Source organism: Cygnus atratus, chromosome 3 (assembly GCF_013377495.2).
Source record: "Cygnus atratus isolate AKBS03 ecotype Queensland, Australia chromosome 3, CAtr_DNAZoo_HiC_assembly, whole genome shotgun sequence".
Classification (NCBI taxonomy): domain Eukaryota; kingdom Metazoa; phylum Chordata; class Aves; order Anseriformes; family Anatidae; genus Cygnus; species Cygnus atratus.
In genome coordinates this window covers 83832165-83854200 of record NC_066364.1, presented here as the reverse complement: position 1 = coordinate 83854200, position 22036 = coordinate 83832165, and the positions used below count along the sequence as shown (strand labels likewise).

The following is a 22036-nucleotide window of genomic DNA, read 5'->3' as shown; positions in this document are numbered from 1 at the left end:
CTGTTTTAGTCTAATGAAAAAACGAGGATATTCCTACAGCAACCACCTGTGATGAACTAGTCTACACAGTAGATTGAAATCTTCACTAATACCAACATTAAATGGAGAACGGTTCCATTTGCTTTATTTTTTGGACTACTAGAACTATGTTAAAAGCAGGACAACATAAGATTTACAGTCTTCGACACTGAGCTCCTATATTGCTTGTTTCACAAATGCAGTTGCTTTCCAGAAAAATGGTGGAGTAAAGGTCATGCTGCAGTTCTTTGCTAAGCTTCTACTCCATCACCGTATCAGGTGCTTCATCAAATGGGCTTCCCTTGATAGCCTTATCTCTCAGTGGGTCAGTGTTGCTTGGACAGAACTGCAAAATGGCTGCACATTGCACCAGCTGTGTTACCTATTTCATTTAGAGCAGAATTTCAGTGTCCTGAAAACTGCTTAGCAAACAGGACTTGAAATCAAAGTGACAGTACTCTCTCATGCCTCAAGTAAAAGCACATTTTGGTACCCAGCAGGTGACCAAAGAGTAGCTGTGAGTTGTTATTTTAATAGTATTGAAAGGTATCATGCAGAATCCCCAAATCAGGCAAAGCCCTGCCAGTCATTGACAGACAGCCATGGGCTGCACAGGAAAGGATGGAGGGAGAGCACAGTCATCTGGTGCTGGATAACTGGATGCTCACATTTCTCATTGCCCAGCCCAGCCATTATGCCGCAGGAGACTCAGGGACGCCAGGGATTTCATGCCGCTGTGATCCAAAAGGAGCTTACAGACCTCCAGGGAACACCCTGCGTCAATTCATCCTGAAGCTTGAATATTTCACACTAGTAATGTCTTGTCTGGCTTTATATAGTAGGAGGAGAAAATAGTAAGAGGTTTATGTAGAGGAAGGCTAATAATCACAATACTCTTCTTCTTCAGCATTATTAGTCTCTGCTGAATTATATGGATTGGTGAAAGATTCTTCATTCCTTTGGAGATAAAAAAAGAACAGTCTAAAATTGTGAGGAAATATCGTGCCTATTAGTCTCTATGTAAAAGCCCTAGAAATAATGCTCACAGAGATAAGATGTAGAGTAAGAAAATAATAAAGGCAAAACAGCAAAGGCAAATTCCCTCTCTGTGCTGCTCTGCAATTAACTGTTTGAAGCAATTCCCGATCCCCTTAATCTCGAGAACTCTGCTTATCTGCCCATCCAGTTATTTTTAATTTGTACTTCTATTATTACTGCTGCATTATTAATACACCCTGATAAGATAGGAAATAGCATGGTGGTGGTCCGTTTCAGCAATGCCTCTCATGGCTTAATAGCCTTTACGATGTATAGCTCCCTCCCATCCAAGGAGATTCACGATTCTTGCTGGTCACAGGGCACGAGGCCCAGGAGGAGTCCCACGTCCTCGTCCGTGTTGCTATTTGGTTTCCCAAAAAGCAGCCAGGGCCTCCCCATGTTTATCACATCTGCACACACTGTTATCAATCAGGGTGCATGCCTTCTCCCTCTGTGTGGCCAGGCAACACACAGCCACAGTGCCTCTGTCAGATCTCTTGCCAGCACATACCTTAGCACTGCTCCTCAGAGCTGACAGAAAGTTAAAGACAAAAATGCAATGTTTAAGATATTTTCCTGGTGGGGGGGTATAGCAGCTTTTCTGGCAACACTGCTCCCAGAATCTGGGCCCAGGTGCCAAGCCAGTCAAGGAAAAAAGTCTATTGGAAATCAAGATCTTTGTTTGGCTAATCCTCTAGCAATACAAAATGGTGGAAAGAAGGGGGCAAGACATTACATCAAAGACAACTCTAAGACAATAATTATGCTCAGTGTACAGTTGGAAATACATGTGTTACAATTTCTGTGGGAAAAAAAAAAAGAGAAAAAAGGGGGGGTAGGGAAGAAAGGATCAACAGTTTTTAAGTTTTCCCACGTTCATGTTTCTGTAATGGAATATGTGCTGCTGTAAAGGTTACTGTACAGCTATCCTGGCATTTTAATACACACCACATTTTTACACCACATCTTTTTCTAACTAAGTGTCTCCCCTTCAGTACAAATATTATAAATTGAGCAGATCTGTGGAAAAATCAAGCAGCAATTAATATGAATGAAACCAACTGGGATCCACAGAAATGTAATAGAGCTTCGCAGATATCTAGAGAATTTAATGTAAAATGCTGCCGTTTTTATGAGCATTTTCAGTCAGCCCAAAGGAGAAAAAAAATCATGCGATGTATAGGCAGACGGACCTAAGCAAGAAGAAGGATAATATTCTTGGTTAAAATCAAGTTACTGGGAATATCTTAAGAAAATGTTGAACTCTTCCTCTTACAAAAATCATCTGGTCTATAAAGTCTTGGCAAGTTATCCTCTCAGTTTTTCAGATAACTTGTTCAGCAACACCATACATTGCTCTTTGCAATATATTCCCACAGTGTTGGGTGAAGGGTGAGGTAAATATATATATACACATGCACCTATGTATATTTGTAGATACAAATATACACACTATGTATAGTGTGTATTGCACATATACCTAACCACCCACCCCTCACAGATGCACCCACTCCATTTCTCACTTCTGAGTGCTAGAGAAGTAGTTTTGATGGTGATAGACCTTAAAAATTGTATTAACTAACCTCATTCATTTGCAAAATTGATCAGGTCAACGTTTTCAAATTTCGTTTTTACCTTTAGTGTATAGAAAAGAAAGATTCTTTCATAATGAAAAGTGGGAACGCTGATGTATTGCATTTCATTCCTGGCATTTAATATCTCCCTATCCAATTAAAGGTCTTTTAACTGCTAATCACTTCAGCAGCACTATAGATTAAAACACCTATTTAGACGTGGAAAATGAAATGGCATTTGGTTATCAAGAATTTAGATCCACTTATGCAATGTTTCAATGCCAAGCCACACTACCTACCTTTCTAGGAAGGAGCCCTCACTGAAAGCAGTTTGCTGTTCTGGTTACAGAGCAATGACACCTTGGGGATCTGAGGGCCAGAGGCTCTTATCTAATGGTTGTGTGCATTGTCATCAGCTTTACAGGTCCATCCTGGCAGAAGTAAAGCTGAACATCTCCAGCCCTTAAATCAATAAAGAACAATTCAGCCTTCCCTTGGTTTGCATAAGGCCAAACGTGAAAAAGCCTTCTTGGTCATTTCTTTGAAAGTCCGATGGCTTCATGCATAAATGGTGGAGCCTCTGAAGTCACTGTGCTGCCTTGGGTAGACTTGGGTGCAGTACAGTGAATCTTCAATGTTTCTTAGACTGGAAAGCAGGGGATGCAGACTTCCATCTGGAGGAAAGTTGCAAGCATCTAGAACTTTGTGCAAGCATCTTATTATTTCTCCTGGTAGCTGGTTTCATACTAAAGTTAAAGGTTCAGAGCAGAACACAAGAGGCTGTGTTCGTACTCAGGGAGAGGTTCGTTTCACCTTACCTGAGCGAGCCAAAACACAGATATCTTATTCCAAGACAGATGTCTATGTCACCTCTGTAATCAATGAAGAAGGAAAACTAGATCTGGTAGGCAAGTCAGCCCATCCTAACAGAGGCAACATTTTTTTCCGTTCATCCATGGGAGCAATTTATATGACCAGCCCCTAGATCAGAAGTGTAGCATTCACTTAATTTTGCAACATAAATGCCAGCCTAAGAAAGCACAATAATTGTGGCTCTAAACACTGAGGAAAAAGACAAAGAGATAATGACTTGGAGTGTGGAGACGCAGGTTTCTCGAAAAAGAAGCACAAAAAAGGGTAAATGTATCCAGAGAGATCTTCCCCCCAAAATGTGTTTGATCCCTAAATAAAGAGGCAGAAAAGGGAAGAGTTGGTGAATGAAAAAAGCTACATTCAGTGGTATTCTCACTACTAAGCTACAGGTCACACTAGACTCTTCCTCAACTCGGCTGGTTATCTATTTAAGTCAATGTTGTACAACAGAAATGAGGCAAAGCTCAGATTTTTATTATAATAGAAATCAGAATAGCCTTGCAGCTGAATCATTAGTCCGTGATGTTACAGCAGTGCTACAGGGGAGCCTCCAGCAGCGTCCCCATCCTGCCTGTGCCACTGAGCACTGCTCTTGGACACATGCTGAGAGGAGTCAAACACAAAAGAAAAAGTTGGGAGGAGAAGAGCTTTAGGAAGTTTTAAGGAAAAAAAATGTAATAGGGTCTACAATTGAGAGTTTAAAGTACAGTGCCTTCAATTTACATAAGATCTCAGAAAACTTACCATGATCCAGGTTTAAGGAAACTATTCAGCATTTAAGTTCCTTGCTCAGCATTGTCTGAGAAACACCCTTGTAATTTTCAGCTTCTTTCATCTTGACTTTCCTGATTTATATTAACCTCTTCTTCATGGATTTAAATATTAATTTAATGGGGTGAGAGATTTAGGGGGGATAGGGCAGGGAAGAAGGGGACATTTCAAGAGCTACTACTGGAAGTCTTTGAAATGAACTGGAAAGGATTAACTAGACCTATTATAATGCCCCAAAATATCAACAAGCAGTATAATTTAAACTGAAAAGCGGAGTAAAAGAAAATACAATAGCTCAGACAAAGTTTGAAGAAATCAAAGTCTTAAAAACAATGGGTTTTTATATTCTAGAAAAATCTCAGTAATTTTCACTCAAATTGCATAAGCATTAATGTTTAAGGGATTTTAAAATGTGGTCACTCTACTGTGATACTATTTCAATAGCATAAGAGTATGTTTAAAACATACTTAATATGTCACCGATATTAAAGATTTCTGCAGCTAATGAAGGTTGACAACATTGGAACAGCCAAATTAATTGAGCCATGTGATTGTGTATCAAGGCTCCTAGTCAACTACATGTCTATAAATTATGATAATTCACACCAATAAGAGGCTTCAATTCAAGAACACAGGCAAGTAACCTAAAAGTCAAAGACTGATGCACATAAAATCATATATCCATGACAATGCAGAGGGCATTGTATAAATAAAGTCACTCAGGAATGTACAAAACTTAATGGCACCAGCCTGAAGTGATTTAAGCTATTTTTCTTTTGATCCTCAATGTTTACACAAAAATTCAACAAAACAGACCAAGGTAAACAATATAAAATTAGGGCTTACAGCTCTCTCCCTGGGTGAATTGCACTATAAAAGAATCACAGAAAGGATTGATTCTTCTAAAAAAGAAATAGGAAATACTATCAAAATGAGGTGCAGCCTTTTTCATATCTTGTCTGTCTGGTTCAATTCCATCGGGAAACATCTTCCATCCACCTCTTGTGTTCACAAGTTCACCCATAGGTACAATTTCTGAATACACATAGGAAGATGTCAATAAAAAGAGGAACACCTTTATTTTTTTTCTTTTTTTTTTCTTAATTCTTTGGGGCAAAAAAGAAGGAATTTTCCTGATGCCAGGAGTGACAACTTGTCAGACCACTTCCCAGGCTTTCAATGGTTTGCAGGTGGGCCAAAACGGACAGAATGCCCTTAATCTGGCTCATTAATGAGTAGGGTTGAGATCTAATCCTCCCCTCCCAAAAGGACTGACTAGATTATATGGCAGAAATGCAGCCTTGTTTTTGCACACAGAATTTCTGTGTAGTTTAGGCAACGGGACAGGTTTTCCTGTAGCAAGCTTGGATGATATGTACTCTTAGCTTTCCATCAAGCTGCAGCTTCTACACTTTGCAACTAGAAGGAACATGAATTATGCCCATCCTCTAAATTGTGGAAACATGACTGGGTAGAAATTTCTTTAAAACGCATCTTTCTTTAAACCTCACAGCCAACCTAAATGCAATGACAGGCTCCTGGGATGGCACTTGCACAACAATTGGCTTTAGAGAAAAAACAAAATATCTGTGCATAGAAAATATGACTGAGGGTAGTAAGAGATTATGGTTTATAGCGATTCTTCCAAATTCTATTTATTTTACCTTTTTCTTAAAGCAGCTTGAGGTATTAAAACTCCTCTGAGAAAAGTGCACCTAGCAGAAATCTCACTGAGGTGCATGAAGGCTTCGGTCTGGCCCAACTGATATATTTGGAAAGGAAAACCCCAGTTTTGAGCAACTCTGGATGGCAAAAGGCCGTCTGGATTTTATTCCAAGTGGAACTAACTATTTAATTTATACAACAATCATGTTGACAACAATGATGAACACATATGTCTCCTTTAAATGCCTCAAGGGATCATCCTTTTTTCCCCCATTTCAGTAACCATGGTAACTTTGGGCAAAAACAGCTTCCACCTCAGAAATTCCTTTCTGTGATAAAGGGTTTATCGCCTAACAGTTAACTTTTTCTCCTTATACACCTGAATGATAAAGGAGAGAGAACCTCTCCTTCGCAAAGGGAAGAGCACTTCTGCTTCTCTCTGAAAAAGCTTCAAGATGGATGGCAGTGAAGTGAACAACAGAACATATCTTGCAAGCTGTGCTGCTTTTTTTGCTGACCTTCACACAGGTTTTCATAAACACCCACTTAATGTACACAATAATGTTTTCAAAAAAATCCTCACATCCACAAATCAGTCAAAATGAAAACTCTCTGAGTAAAAAGGGAGGTTTTCTTTACCTTCTGGGCTTAGTCAAGGTGTGCATCAATTTCATTCCCTTTAAATCAACTTTGCAAATCACATAAATCTAAGAATGTCTCTCTACTTTCCACTGTACTGATACAAAGAGTTGACACAGCTATTGAAAACATCTTTTGGCAAAGACTATTCAAATCATGATTCATATAGGCTACAGCAAATAGACAAACTCACCATTAACACATGTATTGCACTGTTATAGCCTGGATTAAAACATGTCAAGGCCAGTGCGGTAAGTTTTGCCTAATTAGTGAAAAGTCCAATAAACTATTTTAAGGCAGTGGATAGCTGAAAAAGTTTGCAAGGTGAAAGCATTGGCATGTTCTGTTACCCCAAAAGACAGTTCTGAACCTACTTAGAAACCTGAACTGCTTGGGCAGTAGGGCTTGTTCACTGTGACTTTTGGCAGGGGTACACAAAAACAAGAAACAGCTCCAATAGAGAAGCAGGGACAGAAAGAACAACATAGACAAGAAAAAACTTGAACAAATATTGGTACAGTAGAACCAAGAAATGCCCTTAAACTGGGGAAGGAATGGGATAACGAAGTGCTTCCTGAAAGGTCCTGGTGGTGTAAGAAGGAAAATTGCCTCTGGTTGCTTCTCTTCATTATAATGCAAGATTTTGTATTTCTTAGTAAAGGAATTGAATTGCATTAACAATACTTGATCTGTTCCCTTTATATCACTTTCCCAATATGGAAAAACTCTGCGAAGCAATGCTTCTTTACTAGCCACTTGGATCAAAAGAATAGTAGTAGTATGTTACGTGATCAATACACAAAGTGGGATGATATGACATTAGACCATCTTTTGATTTTAACAACACACCACTGCCTTTTTTATGCCAAGGATCTAAGACTCTGCCCATTAATCATCAGTGGTATCCTGTCTTTGTGGACCTCTTGCCTTCAAAGGAGCAAGGAGTATCACAATTCTCCCCACACAAATGTGTTCACCTTCGCTGAGATAATCACCAGCTAGCCTTCATGGTGGGAACCCGCAGTGGGATTCGGGGAAGTTGGTACCAGCTCGCTGAGACATTTGCAGCAAGTGAGAGGAATGACACAGCTGAGTGCTTCTGAAAATCTGCTGTTTTGGCAGAAGCAATCTGAGGTCAGACAAAATCTATCTGATGCTTATAGATAGAGTTTTAGGCAAATCAGTGTGAGGGAAAGGTAAGCTGCAGACTAATGTAAAGTGAATAGTAAGCTTTAGGCTTATTTCAATCAAGTATTATGCTTTAATGGAAGATTAAATTCTTACAAGCCAGGCACTATTTTTAATTGAACTTTCTGCAGTACATGACACAGATATTTAGAAGAAAGGAACCTGACTCAGGAGTGTCTATCACACCACCAGCTCACCTGCCAGCATTCTGCAAGCATTCCTGGCATTTGGCCACAGCCGCAGGTCAGCTGTCACTCATGGCCCTTCCCAGCCAGGCTCCATGCTCAGTCCCTGCCAAAAGACCATCTCCTGCATCTCTCACTTGCTTACTGACTGTAAAAAAAAATAATCGTCTGTGCTGCCTCCTACCCTGCCCTAGACACTTGGGAAGGGTTCCTCAGAAGCATCTGCAGTGTAACCTATTACTCCCATTTCAAAGATTTTAATAATCTCATCTTCTACAACACCTACCAAAACTTGACAAGGGCTATCTAATATTGGACTGCTGGGTGGGCTGAGGACACTACTATGAAGATGAGCGATAATACCTCATTCTTTCTTCCTGCTTCCCATCTGTCTCATCTTTCTCCCTTCATTGAGATTGTAAGTGCTCTGGGACAGAAATGGCGTGGGTTTTTTTTTGTCTGAATTTATGTATTATCCAGCAAAATAGGACTAGGCTTTGCAAGCAAGAAAATCCTGGTGCTACAGAAAAATAAAAAGTAAACACAATATCGTGTAAGTAAAACACAAACACAAAAAAAGTAAACACAAATAAAGTGCATTTCGTTAGTAGGTTGAAAAGACTTGCCAAAGAAAGTTCAATGATGACGTGCTTCTCCTTTGCATCGGGATGATTTCTATTAAAAAACATTGCTATTTTATTTTCATATTGACCAGTACTGACATACAACAACTCACACACACACACAAAAATAATATGTAAGTAAAGGTAAATTAATCTCTGTCCAAACATAACAAATACTTCTCACTGGCAGAGTTCTGTAAGACTACACACAGAAAAATAATAAATGAAAGAAAGCCCAGAGACCACATCCATTCATCCTAAACCGTGTGCCACCTGAAAACAACCTATTTATTAAGGCTGGCAGCAAATTTTTCGTTTAAACTGTTTTTCATGGGAAATGTGAGATTCAGCAAAACATCATCTTTCACAGAAAGAACATTTCAGGTTTAGTTTCCTTTTTGTTTGACATAACACAGAGGGTGGAGAGAAGGAGGGAAGCACATTGGGGAGCAAATCCATGGAAATCTTAATCATGGAATAATTTGTTATTCCTGCATGGAAAGCCTTTTTTTTTTTTTTTTTTTTTTTTTTTCTATTTCTTGGCCCATTGTCAGAAAGAACAAACAGACTTAAGGAGTATGTTCCGGAAAATGATGGGACTTGGGGAAACCGCACGTACAGTCATCCAGGATAGCGGCACTCTTTGTCCATGTTTAAGTCCAGCAAAAGCAATCTGCCACTCTCCTCTGGACAATAGCCCAGAACACAATGACTCAAAGACAGCACAGAGAGAACAAAAAGTGATGCTCAAGCTATGTCAGTTTGCAGAACTGGAGTGTTGTTCAGCCCAAAGGAAAACTGCTATCAAGAAACAACTGTGGGAATAACAGACTACTTCCCTGGGGATCAGCTCCCTCTGCTAGCAAAGGCAAACCCAAAGCACGTGTATGTCACAACCCATACAAGCACCACTGCTAATTTATTTGCAATATAGTCGCAACCCTTTTACTTTACTTCAGGGAGAGATAATTGGAAATGAGTCCAACAAAGGATCTGATCCCTTACTACTTCACCTTGACACTGCTGTTTCTCTGTGTGGTCAACGGTGTGTCTAACATTGAAGTAAAATACTGCTTTCCATTATTTCATCCTCCTCCTCCAGTAAAGCTGAATGTTAGCATTCAAATAATACTTCTTCCAAATTCCAGGCTAGTACAGCTTGCTTTGCAAGGGCTTTTGTGGGAAAAGGTGTGAAGCATGCAACCTGGATATAAACTCTCTAATTCACTTCTCTTTGTTTGTTTAGACTATCCAGCTGTACCCATATCCACGCTAACTGAGCTGGCTAATTAAATATCTCGTTGATAGCAAAATCCTCCCGGTTTAATTCAAAAAATTATATGCCTGCACAAGACAGTTGATCCATTCCTAAGAAATTTTGGAATTTGAAATGAATCATTCCCATCAATTTTGTAATGAGAAGTAGAATCTTTGAAAATTCTACTAACAGATGTGAAAAAATGTCTGCTGTTTGGTGCCCAGTCCGTTTTATAAAACTGCGAAATGAAATTTAACCTCAAAGTCTATGCTTTGAAGTTCCTGACTTCCCATCCTGCAGCTTCTTGGATACTTATCTACCCCGGGAAACAGAGAGCTCTCGAGCTGATGCCAAGCCAGTAAGACAGAGCTGCTGTGCTGGAGCTCCCAGCCCTACAGCCAAGAGCCTGCCTGCTGGGAAGCCAGCCCCAGGTTGTCTGTACGATGCCATACCCGGGCATCTTGGAAACCAAACACCTTGGCAAGGGCCTGCCTTCCATTCTGGTGAGCCAGGATTTCCAGTAACAAACTGCCCTGCCAGAAAATTCCCAGCCCATTCAAGCCCAAAGTGAACCAGAGTTTTATCACACTGGGATTGTTCATAACATGGTATTTAAATAGAAAACAGAAAAAAATTAAGTGACTAAAAATAAAGTTTGGCTTCCCAGAACCCAATTCCTCCCCATGGGTCCACAATTTATGGATTTATAAACTTACAGGAACATTATGTGAAAGGAAATGCTGAGAAAATTAACACAGTTTTTTGCATGTTCGTATCAGAACATATGCCCACAAAACTGAACATATATATAAAAATAAATAAATAAAAAGCAAACAAGCTAAAAATTCCAGTACTTCATCTGAAGTTTTCCCAGTCTGACAGATAAATTACATTGTTACACTGCCGTTGCCCACTTACTATGCCTCACATCCATCTCTCACCTACTGAAATGTAAATTATGCTATAGAGGTAAACTGATGGGAAACTCTGATGAAACCATATGAGCTTTAGGTCATAATTATAGGGTGATTCCTAGAAGAAATCAAAGAGGCGAACAATGGAACTGAATTCCAGAAACTGCAGGCTAGACATATTTTTGCTAATGAGAATGTCGTGGAAAAAAGGAACTTTCTCTATTTTGACTATATGAATTAATCCACTTTGGTGGATTTGGATTGGAGAAGCATGTATTAAAACTTTTTTTTTTTGAGCCTCTTAGATATTTCTCATATACTCCAATAGCTTCTTCATTTGCTGGACTGCAAAATTTCAGTTTTACTTATACAGCCTGGAGCCTGTTCTGGTACATGGTGTTGATGGAGAAGCAAACTGTATCTCTGTTTGGGTGTACTGCAAGACTGGTCCCCAAGACCTGTTCATTAGAAATCCAAGATCAGATGAGAAAGAAAGGTTCGGGTCAAGCTCACAGTGTTTTCATGGAGCTCCATCTGTGCAAGCATGTAGACCCTTTACTTGGGAAGGGCAAAAACCAACAGTCAGGGTAAGTGTCCGCATAGTTCAACAAGGGAGATTAGTCCCCTGTTTTTATAACCACATCCTTCATGATTCCTCAGCAGAAATTTTATTTGTACTCAGATATAACCTGTCTCAAGCACAGAAATACAGGAATCCTGAGAAGAGAGCTTCTATTGTAAGTATTTTCCATAGCAGGTTCTTATACCAACTATAACACATTCAAGCTTTTTCCCCCTCCTACTGAAGACACAGTAGGCATCACTACTACCTTTTATCAAATTATGACAGATTTGTACATTTCTTCCCATTTACCAAGCCAGAGGAAAGGAAGGGAGCCTTATGTGGAGGGAATCCTACAGGCCCTTTTCAAATGGGCATAAACCAGCCACAAAAGTAATACCGCTGTTCTATGAAAAAAAATGGAACTGTGCAATTTCCCAAAGCGAATGTCCAAAACCAGCAACAGAAATACCAAAGCACATCATATGCTCAGTACTCCTAGATTATACATTACAGTTTCTCTTCTAAACAAAAAGATTTGCAACAAACGCATTGTCTCTGCTTCGTACCCAATGAATATGGAAAAGCCGCACACACAGATGCTTGCATAAGAAACTACCTTGATTAAAGCAAACTGCTGTCTTCAGCAACCGCGTGTGTGTATTCCCAGATGTAATGTGTCAGGCTCTCCATTTCTAACAGGGAAAAAGGGCTACTCAGACAAATAACACAGCAGCAACAAACCATATAGCCACCTTCTCCATTGCTTCCACCATTTTCTATCATAAGTATGCACCTACACAGCATTTTAAGGGGGTGTGATTGTGAAGAACGGAAGGAAGAAACATGACAGAAGGAAAAGGGAGTAATTCATCATTATCAGCATATGCTTTGTTCAGGTATGCGGATCAGGTATGTCCAGCCTTGTCCTGACTGTACTGGAAGAAAGCCAGGATACATGAGTCAGAAGCAAATTGCGCTGCATCCAGCCAAAATACCAGCCTGGACAACAAAGGGATCAGGAACCCAGAATATGCCACAGCAAGCACCTGCTACACAGTTTAAACACAGCCACAGAGACCAACCTGCTCCAGAAACCCTAGCAGAATGGACACTGTCACCCCTGGGTAGCACCATGGCCCCAGTGCAGGTGCATTTTGCCTAACTGAGAGCTCAAAATGTATTATTGCTGCATGGTGAGGGCTGCCTGTGCTCAAGTCAACTTCAACCTTATTACAAATTCGCATGCACTAAGTAGTCTATGTTCTCATGCCTTTGTGCATGTGCAGGGACCAACTGCAGTAAAGCCAAACAAGAAACAATGTGCTTTTCCAATTCTCTTGATGCTTTGCACAAGGAAAAAATCTCCTCCCACAGAAAGTAAGTGTTTTAGTGATACTTGTAAAGCCTACCTTGCCCACACCGGGGGTGTCTTTCACTTTGCTGACTGCCCTTAACAAACATGGTGGTGCAGGGGGTGGGGAAGTCTGAAGGATACTGCTGAAGCTGGTAGAGAAGAGCGGAGATTCAGGAGCAGATGACGCAGAAGGCCTGTGCTTCTTCTTTTTAGAAGACAGGTTCAATTTCTGAGCAGCTCTGTGGGAAAAATGACAAGAGTAAACTAAAACAATCCCAAACTCATCAACACAAGCAATCAAGAATAAATAAAGGTAATTATCAGTTAACATTTATATAGGATCTCAATTTTGACCTCACCAATTGCAACAGCTCTACAATTCTGGTACTTCATTCATTAAGTAGGGTCAGAATCAGGTCTCTGTCATTGTCTCATCTGTTGAAACAATTCAGCCTGCAAAAAAAGCTCCAGAACTTCCAACTAAATCAATGAGCTATATGCCAATTTCTGTTATAAAAATAAGTTCAGTCACCAAATGGTTAACACAGAATTACTTGTCGCTCATAAGCCTCTGATTAGAAAATGAATACTTGTGCAATGTTTGGATGTAAGCAGCCACTGTTACGCCAATTAGTATTAAACGCTCAGGTGAATTTGCTGAGGTGTAAAAAGCCTTGCACTAGCTGTTTTAAATTTCTATCAATTCTTAAAACATAAGACAGTCTAAAAGCTTAAGAAGTGATGACCAATGAAAATATTGCTGCTTGCAATGAGATAATCATACCATCTATAGCTGCATTAACCACTAAGCAGGGAAAACAACGAAGATGGTTTTTAAGCTGTAGTATTCTTAGCTAAGAATGCTGAAGTTTGTATAGACTTTCATTAAAAAGCTAAGCTTTTCTGGAACAGAAACATTTCAATATTTTGCTTTGCAAAATGTTTTGAGAGGCAATTCAACGCTCAGCCTTTGTTGCAGCTGTTTTGTTCCAACACACGTGCATTCTGCACTGCCCAGTGATAAAGCTGATATTCATCATGTTGTCCTAGAGTTTCCCTTTTGTAAAATGGACACTTCAAACAGCGTGGGTCAACTGAAGCACCATCCCAAAGGATGAAGCTCAAAAATTCATGAAGCTACATTCCTGCTCTTTGCTTTGGCAAAGAACTGTGGCTTAAGGTAGGTATAAAAGCAGTCTATGTTTACAGTAGCTCTCCTTACCTTGCTGAAGTGTGACAGTCAAGACCAGTCAACCTTTCTAGGCTTTAAGAAACTTTAGCTCTACTACACTGGTATTAGTATATGTTACCCAAATCTAAACTTCCAAAAGTGATTAAATTATTTTATCCCAAAGAGTTAGGGAAAAAAGACTGAGTGCATATATATATATATATATATAAATATATACACACTAATTTCAGTATGCAAGTACCTTGTGTTTGTATCAGATGTCTCAAACACACGAACAAATTACTGCTGGGCATGAAGTTGCCATATGTCAGCTGATCACATGTGCACTGTGTGCCACCCCAGTGTATTCTTTTAGCCTATGGCAAATGCAAAGCAGTTCTCGATAAATTAGTTTTTAACAAAAGAGAAGCACTAGGAGATTTTAATTGACCTGACACAATTACAGCTCGGAAGTTTCTGCGCTACTTCTTTGCCCTTGACCTGCCCCTTCCTTCTGACTCTGAGACTGCAGTGCGTAACCCAGCCCTCTCGTTTAAGATTGTCTGCTTTTTCTCAGAAAACGTAATCAGAATTAGTTGGTCAACACCAAAGCAAAAAGCACCATTTTTTTCCTCTTCCTAGCACCATGTCAATGACTGGATAGGGTTTGTTGATTTTAGCTTCCACGTTGTCCATTAGTAATGCTTTTATAAAGTTGTCCATGCTGAATCAAGATTTCCCATGTGTCTTAGCTTCATAGAACATTATTCTAAGCCAAATCTTTTAGTACATGCAACAGCTGAAAATACAAATGTTGAACACACGGAAAGAAAAATTTACTATGGTCTTTATATGGTCAAGCTCAGTAGTCCAGGCTTAAATAAATGCAATGGCTCCCCCCCTCCGGTCATACATCTGGTCTCACTGACTCACCTTGGGGGAATACGTAATGCCTAAAAAGCATTTTCTAAGCATTCTCTCTTGTCGCTAACAACATTATGCTGCTCTTTTTATGAAGCTGATAGTGTAATACAAACCACTTCTTGAACAAACTAAGCTGGTGGCTGGCATTTTTCTTAAAGAAAAAGCACTGTTGGAGGCAACTGGCCTTTTCAAAGCCTTGGAACTATATTCTACTTTGACAGTTATAACCTTTGAGATTACATTCAAATGGAAGAACCTGCATTTTACTTTATATTTTTGGCCTGCAACTGGTAAGATGTATGAAAAAGCAATGAGCTACATCTCACAACTTCGTGGGGTTTTCTGTTTTTCCCCAAGGAGAGAAAATCAATGGATGGAGGGCTAGAAAATCATTTACGAGCCTTATCAGACTTTACTGAATTTTGAAAGGGATCAAAAAGGCAATAAGTCTCAGGTAATTCCCAGAGCATTTAACTGGGAAAGGAAGGATATTTCAACCAGACGTAGACTGCAAAATGGCACAAACCTGTACAGTGTGGCTTTCCTGTGAGCACATTTGCATGAGTAAAATCACTCAGCTTGGGTGGCTAGCATTGCTCTGAACACAGTCGATCATGCAAACTGCAGCTGAGTTTGGCCATGTGATCTAGCATAGGCTAGAAATTATCACATTTTACTCTTCCAGGCAAGTCAGAGGCCTAGCCCTCCCACACAGACTCTCTGGACCACCAAGACCTCTCTGGCAAAGCACCAGGACGGACCTGGGGAGACCCAATACTGCTGCAGCTCACTGCCTGCCCAGCCCAGCCCAGCCAGCAGCTCTTTGCCTCTGCTCTTTGTACAGGAGCCAGCTAATTTGTTTTCACTTAATAGCTAGTATAATAGGGCTGATTTCCACTTTAGACTACGCGTACCACTGCAGTAGCGGTAACGATAATGATGGGAGCCTGGTTTTATGTATTGACAATAAGTTGATGATGCTCCAGGTTACGTTACATCCCGTTTCAGCCAAGTGATACCAGCTACAGACGGTGCAGGGTGCGCAGTGGGCTCCAGCACGACGCAGACCACTTTACCACTCCGTGGGGTACAGCTGTGGAAGAGAGAGTGCCCACAGAAGCACACAAGAAACTGGATCCAAATTAAACTTCTTAAGTGGGTAACTTAACCTGTATTTGGCCACTGTGTGGCCACGCTCATTCACCACAGAGGTGTCTTGAATGTGATTTAACTGAATTACCTTCCAAAGGAAGATCTATTTAAAGCTGTTTAGCTAACACACTTTGGATTCACACCTTTAGTTAATTTGGACTACTATTCCTGAAAGTCCCTACGTAAACAAGCAGCTGGAGACTTTTTGAAAGCTTAAGAGATTTGTGGCAGAGAAAATAATCACAAGATCAAGAATTGAGATTGCAGGAGGGGTGTTAGAAAGCTGATTAAAGTTTATTCCAAATAAAACTGATGAATTGCTGGCAGGAATGGGGAAGTACCTCAAAAATCCAGCTGGTCCATAGAAGAAGCTGAGTTTACTTCTTGAAACGACATTCTTTGCTTTTTGTCTAGTAAAATACAAGTTAAATAGAGGATGTCTTTGGGCAGTCAGAAAGCTTTGTACCTCCTGCCTATGCAGAAATGGGGACATTTTTTTCCCTTAAAACTCCCTGGACAGGTTGGGATCGTCAGACACATTCACTGCACAGAAAACTCCCGTACGGTGTAAGCCAATTCCTGATTGATACGAATTTTCTGAAAGTTGAAGGCCTTCTGTGGGATTTATTGAAGAAACGGAAGTAAGCCAACTGAGAGGTAACTCGGAGAAGCTGGTGGCAAAGTGTATTCTTTGGAAACTTGTCTAGAGAGATGAATGAACAGAAATAAATTAAATAATCCATTTTTAATACAGAAGAAAGATGCTGCTATGGGTAACCCAAACATCTCTGCTAAGCTATTGATATTACTTGTAAGCAATACATGAATGAACAATGAAGTTGATAAAACACTTCAGTCAAAATAAAAGCCATTATGGAAAACTGTAAATAGCTTTTTTAGAGAGGCAACTGGGTAATAGTTGCAGTACAACATTTACAAGGAAACGGTGGAAGGAACAGTTCGAACATTCATGAGATCTAAATTAATTTTGTCTGCTTACAAAAAGCAGTTTCAGAAACTGAGGACGACATCCATACATCCACTTTTTGCTATGTAATAGTCAGGGGAGAAAAGAAAAACAAACACTTCTTTTTTCACTTTGTTTGAAAATAAAGCCTCCCTGCAATACAAAATGCTCACATGCCTTCAGCTTGAACCGAGTCATGCAGAACCTCATTTGGCATAAATACGTATAAGATTATGAACTTCAGGGGGGATTGGCTGTTGCAGCTCATGGCATATTTGCTTCCTCTCTTTTAAGTAAGAAAACAGGCGCTGCTAATAAAATTCAAGGGGAACTATTTAGGTTCATAAAAGATCTTTGTTTTTTCAACTATTTATCATCCAAGCCAAGACGTCAGCATGGCCAACAGGTTCATGAAATTCAGAAGGAGAGTAGACGCCTATGTGGATAATTAAAATATAATTCACATTTGTGTCAGCAAAGACCATCATTGATGAGCAGCACTGACTCTCATGCTTCAGTACCTGACACACCCCTTCAGCGCTGATGTGAAATTTCCTTCGGGGCATATCTCTGTATAATTATTCATTAGTGGAGTTTTATATTACACAATATTGTATCTAGTACTTATCACCTTTGGAAACAGAATTCCAGATCATAGGGTCCAGTGAGCTGGTATATCAGTTTCTGCGACAAAATAAAAATTAAAAATAAGCTCACTTTCATGTTGTATTTTCCACACAATAAATGCCTCTCAAGCTGGGGAGGCTAAATAGTTGGGTACTGGCTAATTCTAATTTGCAATTTTCATTAAAACTAAAAATCTATTTCTCTTCTTTATTTGGAAGCATACATTTCATTTTGTAAAAAACAAAATAAATAAAATTTGGAGGAGCAAGGTATGAACTTCATAGGTGCAAAGGATGTCTTACCTAAAGATGGGGTTGTTTTATAAGCCCAAAGGAAATTAATGGTCCTCTCTAGTAATCAAAACGCTACCTTTACCTATCCAAAACTGCCTTGCCTGTTGTATCTTAGTGCTGGGTTGGAAAACAGACAGAAGTTTAGTTTGGAAATCAGTCTTCTGAAAAAAGTCCCTAAGCGTATTTGTGCAGATATATCACTAGAGGTAACACACATCTACGTTTGTGACTAACAGTGTTGGTTACCCAGTGTGAAACACTCATATATGGCAATTCCTGTGGTCTCAGATTGCGCACCTATAAGTGAAAATTAACATTCTTCAGCCTCACCCCCAACACGTAAGGCCTACTGATGATATCCTCTTTTATATATATGTATTTTAAGCCAGATGGACACAAGATGGACACTGGACGCTAAATCAGATGTACACATTTCCTAATGATAGGGACCCAACCTACCTAAAAGTGATTCTCTTTCTCTCAGTCATCCGTAGAGGTCATAAAGGCTCACTGAGATGACAATACAGCTAAAGACCTAAGTACTACCATCAAAAAGGAAGGCCCCATACATGCCACTGTTCTGTCTGTGTAACTCCTTCCCCTCCCCTGCTCCTTTCCTCAATTTATTTTGGCTTGGTTGCTACTGCTTTAACCTGAACTGGCTCACACTAAAGGGTACTCTAAATCATACTCACTTGACATGGCTAATATGCATGAATTAATATGGCAAGCACTTCCTCAACCCTAAAATCTGAGACGTGTGGTACTAAATGTGGTTTCATGCAAAATCTCATCTTTCTAATTGGACGGCAATAATCTGGCCAGGACACATAGCTTCCTTTGTACCAGGCATTTCTTTGCATCTTCTAAAGCAAAGAGAAGAGAGAAGCTTTACAGGATGTTTTACCAACGACTGAACAGTGTTCTGGTGCAAGGGGCCAGGTTGCCTCTTCATTATCTGCTGCAAATGGAAGATACCACCTGAGAAGCTTGCTCCATGAGCAGAGCAAGAATGATCTCCAAAGGCTTTTTTTATACCTCTACAAGGAACAATTTTTCTTATCCAGACTGAAAGTAAAAAGACAGGGCTATAAATCTTGCACTCACATTCCCGGCCCACACTCTCTGCCCTCCAACAGGACTTGTGAGCTAAGAATGAGAATCGGGGCAACTTCACTCCGCTTTAATTCTCTGGCTGGCCAAATGCAGGGCTGTGGCATTGCAGCTTAGTAAGAGATGTAAAGTATGAAATAAGAATCCTCAGAGGAACATTTTCTGCATTTGTACTTCCAGGAAGATCCTTAGTATTTGTGTTTAATTATTTTACAATGTCTTTAAAATCTGGAGATAATTTGCGCTTTCTGCTTATGCTGTAGAAGGTATAATAAACATCTCTCTAATGCCCAGTAAACGCTTGCCCCTTATTGTTCTCTTTATTTGTATGCATGCCTTCAATTTCATAGCAACAATAAAGCTATCCCAGGCTGCAATCTTTTACTTCTTGGGTGGTTAATTCAGATGTTTTGGCCACAATGCTTTAGTGACTGCTCTCCCCTGGAACTGTATTATAAATGTCCAGAAATTCATTATTTTTAAATTATTATTTAATTCTAGCACACAGTCAAAATACGGCTTCGATCTTTATCCAGGACATGCCTTATAAAACCTGAGGCTTGTTGTACACAGGTAATCTCAGTGAAATTAACTGCTCAGACTGCCTCTTATATCAAGTTCAAATTCGTGTAAATCAGAGCTGCTCTCAAGTTGCTCCAAGATGAAGAAGATCAATATGCTTGAAGATCAATAGCTTAATGGGAAGCTCAAAGTCATACACAAATGCATATTGAAGGACAGAGGACTTATATTCTATACTGCTATTATTTGGGTGAAACTCAGTTTTAGACAAGGCTATGGCAAGGTATGAAGTAAACCACTTATCATGCCATTGCTGTTTGATCCACAAGATTCCATTCACCAGATAATACCATACCCCAGCAAAGAGCTTTTCTCCTAACCTGGTAAGCCCAGATTCAGTGACAAGACTTCCTTCTGACTTTAGCATCAAAATCATTAACTCTCTCTCATACATAGCTGTAATGTTGGCCCAAAAAAAAAAAAAAGTAATAAATGAAATGAAATCTGAAATTTCTACAGGAGATGATACCCTTGTCCTTAAATAGTACCCATCAAGAAAACTACATGTTGACTCAATAGCTTGATGCATTTAGCTAGACAAAACCATTTCTGCTTTCTTCCTTCCTTTTCATTTCTTTTTCTCCTCTTCTTTCTCTTCTGTTCTTAGTATTATTTCTAAATTTCAGGCATTACTGATCCAGGTCACCACACAAACTATAAAAATGACCAGAGTCACCTTTTCTGCTGTGTTATTAACTTCAGACACAAAAGCAACCTGCGTTTTTAGGGCAAGGAGGGATTTTGGTGACCAGCAGAAGGACCCCACTCTAAGAAAATCTTCAGCACTGAAATACAGAAGACAAATCACAAGTCACTTATTTTTTTTTTTTTTTTTAAGACTGGGTAGAGGTTGCTTTTATAATTAATCTAACTTATTTTTGTCTCTAAAAAATGCTTTTATAAGAAACGGTGGTCACAGAGATGACGGTACTCACAGCATTATCCTGTTCTTGGAAAGCTCTGAGGATGAGTTGGATACGTGTCACTGCATGCTTAATGCATGAAGCAAGCTGAACCATTACACTTAAGATAAAATAAAATCAGATGTTTAGCACTAGTTTAATACAGGAAGAAAACCAGCTACATGTACTATAACTCAAATGAATTCAAATGTAAGCACTTACCAATTACTGCTATGGTTACTTGGCAATGCATCTTCAAGTCACAAAGGAAAACTGCACAGGCATGAGCCTGACAGCCACAGACCAGAGCAGCCTTAATTTCAATCGCGCATTGCTGAGGGCGAGGGCACTAGTACCTTTCAAGGAAAGGCCCAAAACAAGCTCTGTCCAGCTCATGCTTTGGGTGTTAAGAGGTATTGCCTGCATACACTTAAGATTTAGATTGTAAGACGCCAGCGTTGCCACCAAGTAATAGGAAAGGAGACGTGCACTGTTTTATATTTGCACTGTTATTGTGTAAAACGAGAAACACACACAGATCTGTCAGTCTTCAAGTGTTAGCTGGAAAATATTAGGGGCGCAGATGTACAGTTACATTGCCTTCTCCTGGAAGTACCACCGAGGATGGCTGGCAAGCAGATTTTCCCAGTGCCTGAATTCACCTACCCAACCTCCAGCCATGGGACAGGACTGACGGTCAGGCTGCCTGTAGCTGACTCTCCTCACGATCAAGTAGTCACAGTGACGACAACTCAAAAACGTGACTAACAGAAGCTTTGCAATGAGAGGCCATTTAATAACAGTCCTTAAAATCGCATAAAACAATTCTTTTAATTGTAAGTTTTATGAGGCTTATAAGATTGAGGTTATTTTATTACCTTCAGTGCTAAAGCCTGACCACACACTGTGCGGAAAACTATTTTGCTTCATCTCTGGCCCATCCATCCAAAGCCTCTCATAACAGCAGGAGGAAAAGCAGCCAGCACACAGATTCACAGCCCATTGTGTCATTGTTTAACTTTCTGGTTGGCAGAACAATTAAAGAGATGCATAAAAAGGCCAAAAGGAGGGTATGCTTTATAGTTTTCTTTGCCTCATCACTATTTCAGAGGCCAATACATTTATACTAACATCAGCATACAAATGGGAAAACACTCTGACAACGCAGATGCACTGAAATTCAATGCACTTAAACCCAGCCCTGACAGGCAATCTCCTCTCATAGTCAAAAATACCTCCTGTGGGAGTACCTGAAAGCCTTGCCTGATACCTAGGTCACTACTGTGAGACAGGGATAACTCTCTGAGACAGTTTTGTGTTGTTTTGTTTTGCTTTCCCCAGTGGTGGCCTAAAACAGGCACCACTATAGAAGAACATTTAAACACATACCCATATTTCAATTATAGTGATATTTTTTTCCACCTCTAACATGTAGCCAAGGCCTGCATTTGTCCTCAGCTTTCTCTCGGTCCTTCCAAACTCACTTTTCTTCTATTGAGCACAGAGAAGCATACTGGAAAGACATACACAGCACGGGAATAATAAGGCACAAGGATTCAAGGTGATAAGAGCTTAAAGCACAGCATGGCTTTTAAAATGCATGATTTATTCCTAACATTATGTTTAAAAGAAGCTCTGCT

At 39.8% G+C, this 22036-nt stretch overlaps 1 protein-coding gene across 1 annotated transcript in view; it reads right to left on the bottom strand.

The window, feature by feature from the left end:
* The window catches only part of KIF26B (kinesin family member 26B), a 295107-nt gene that overhangs the window by 95010 nt on the left and 178061 nt on the right, over positions 1 to 22036 (bottom strand). Inside the window, exon 5 of the mRNA XM_035558389.2 lies at positions 12721 to 12904. Within this exon, the coding sequence (XP_035414282.1) occupies positions 12721 to 12904 (184 nt within the window). The remainder of the gene's footprint in view (positions 1 to 12720; positions 12905 to 22036) is intronic.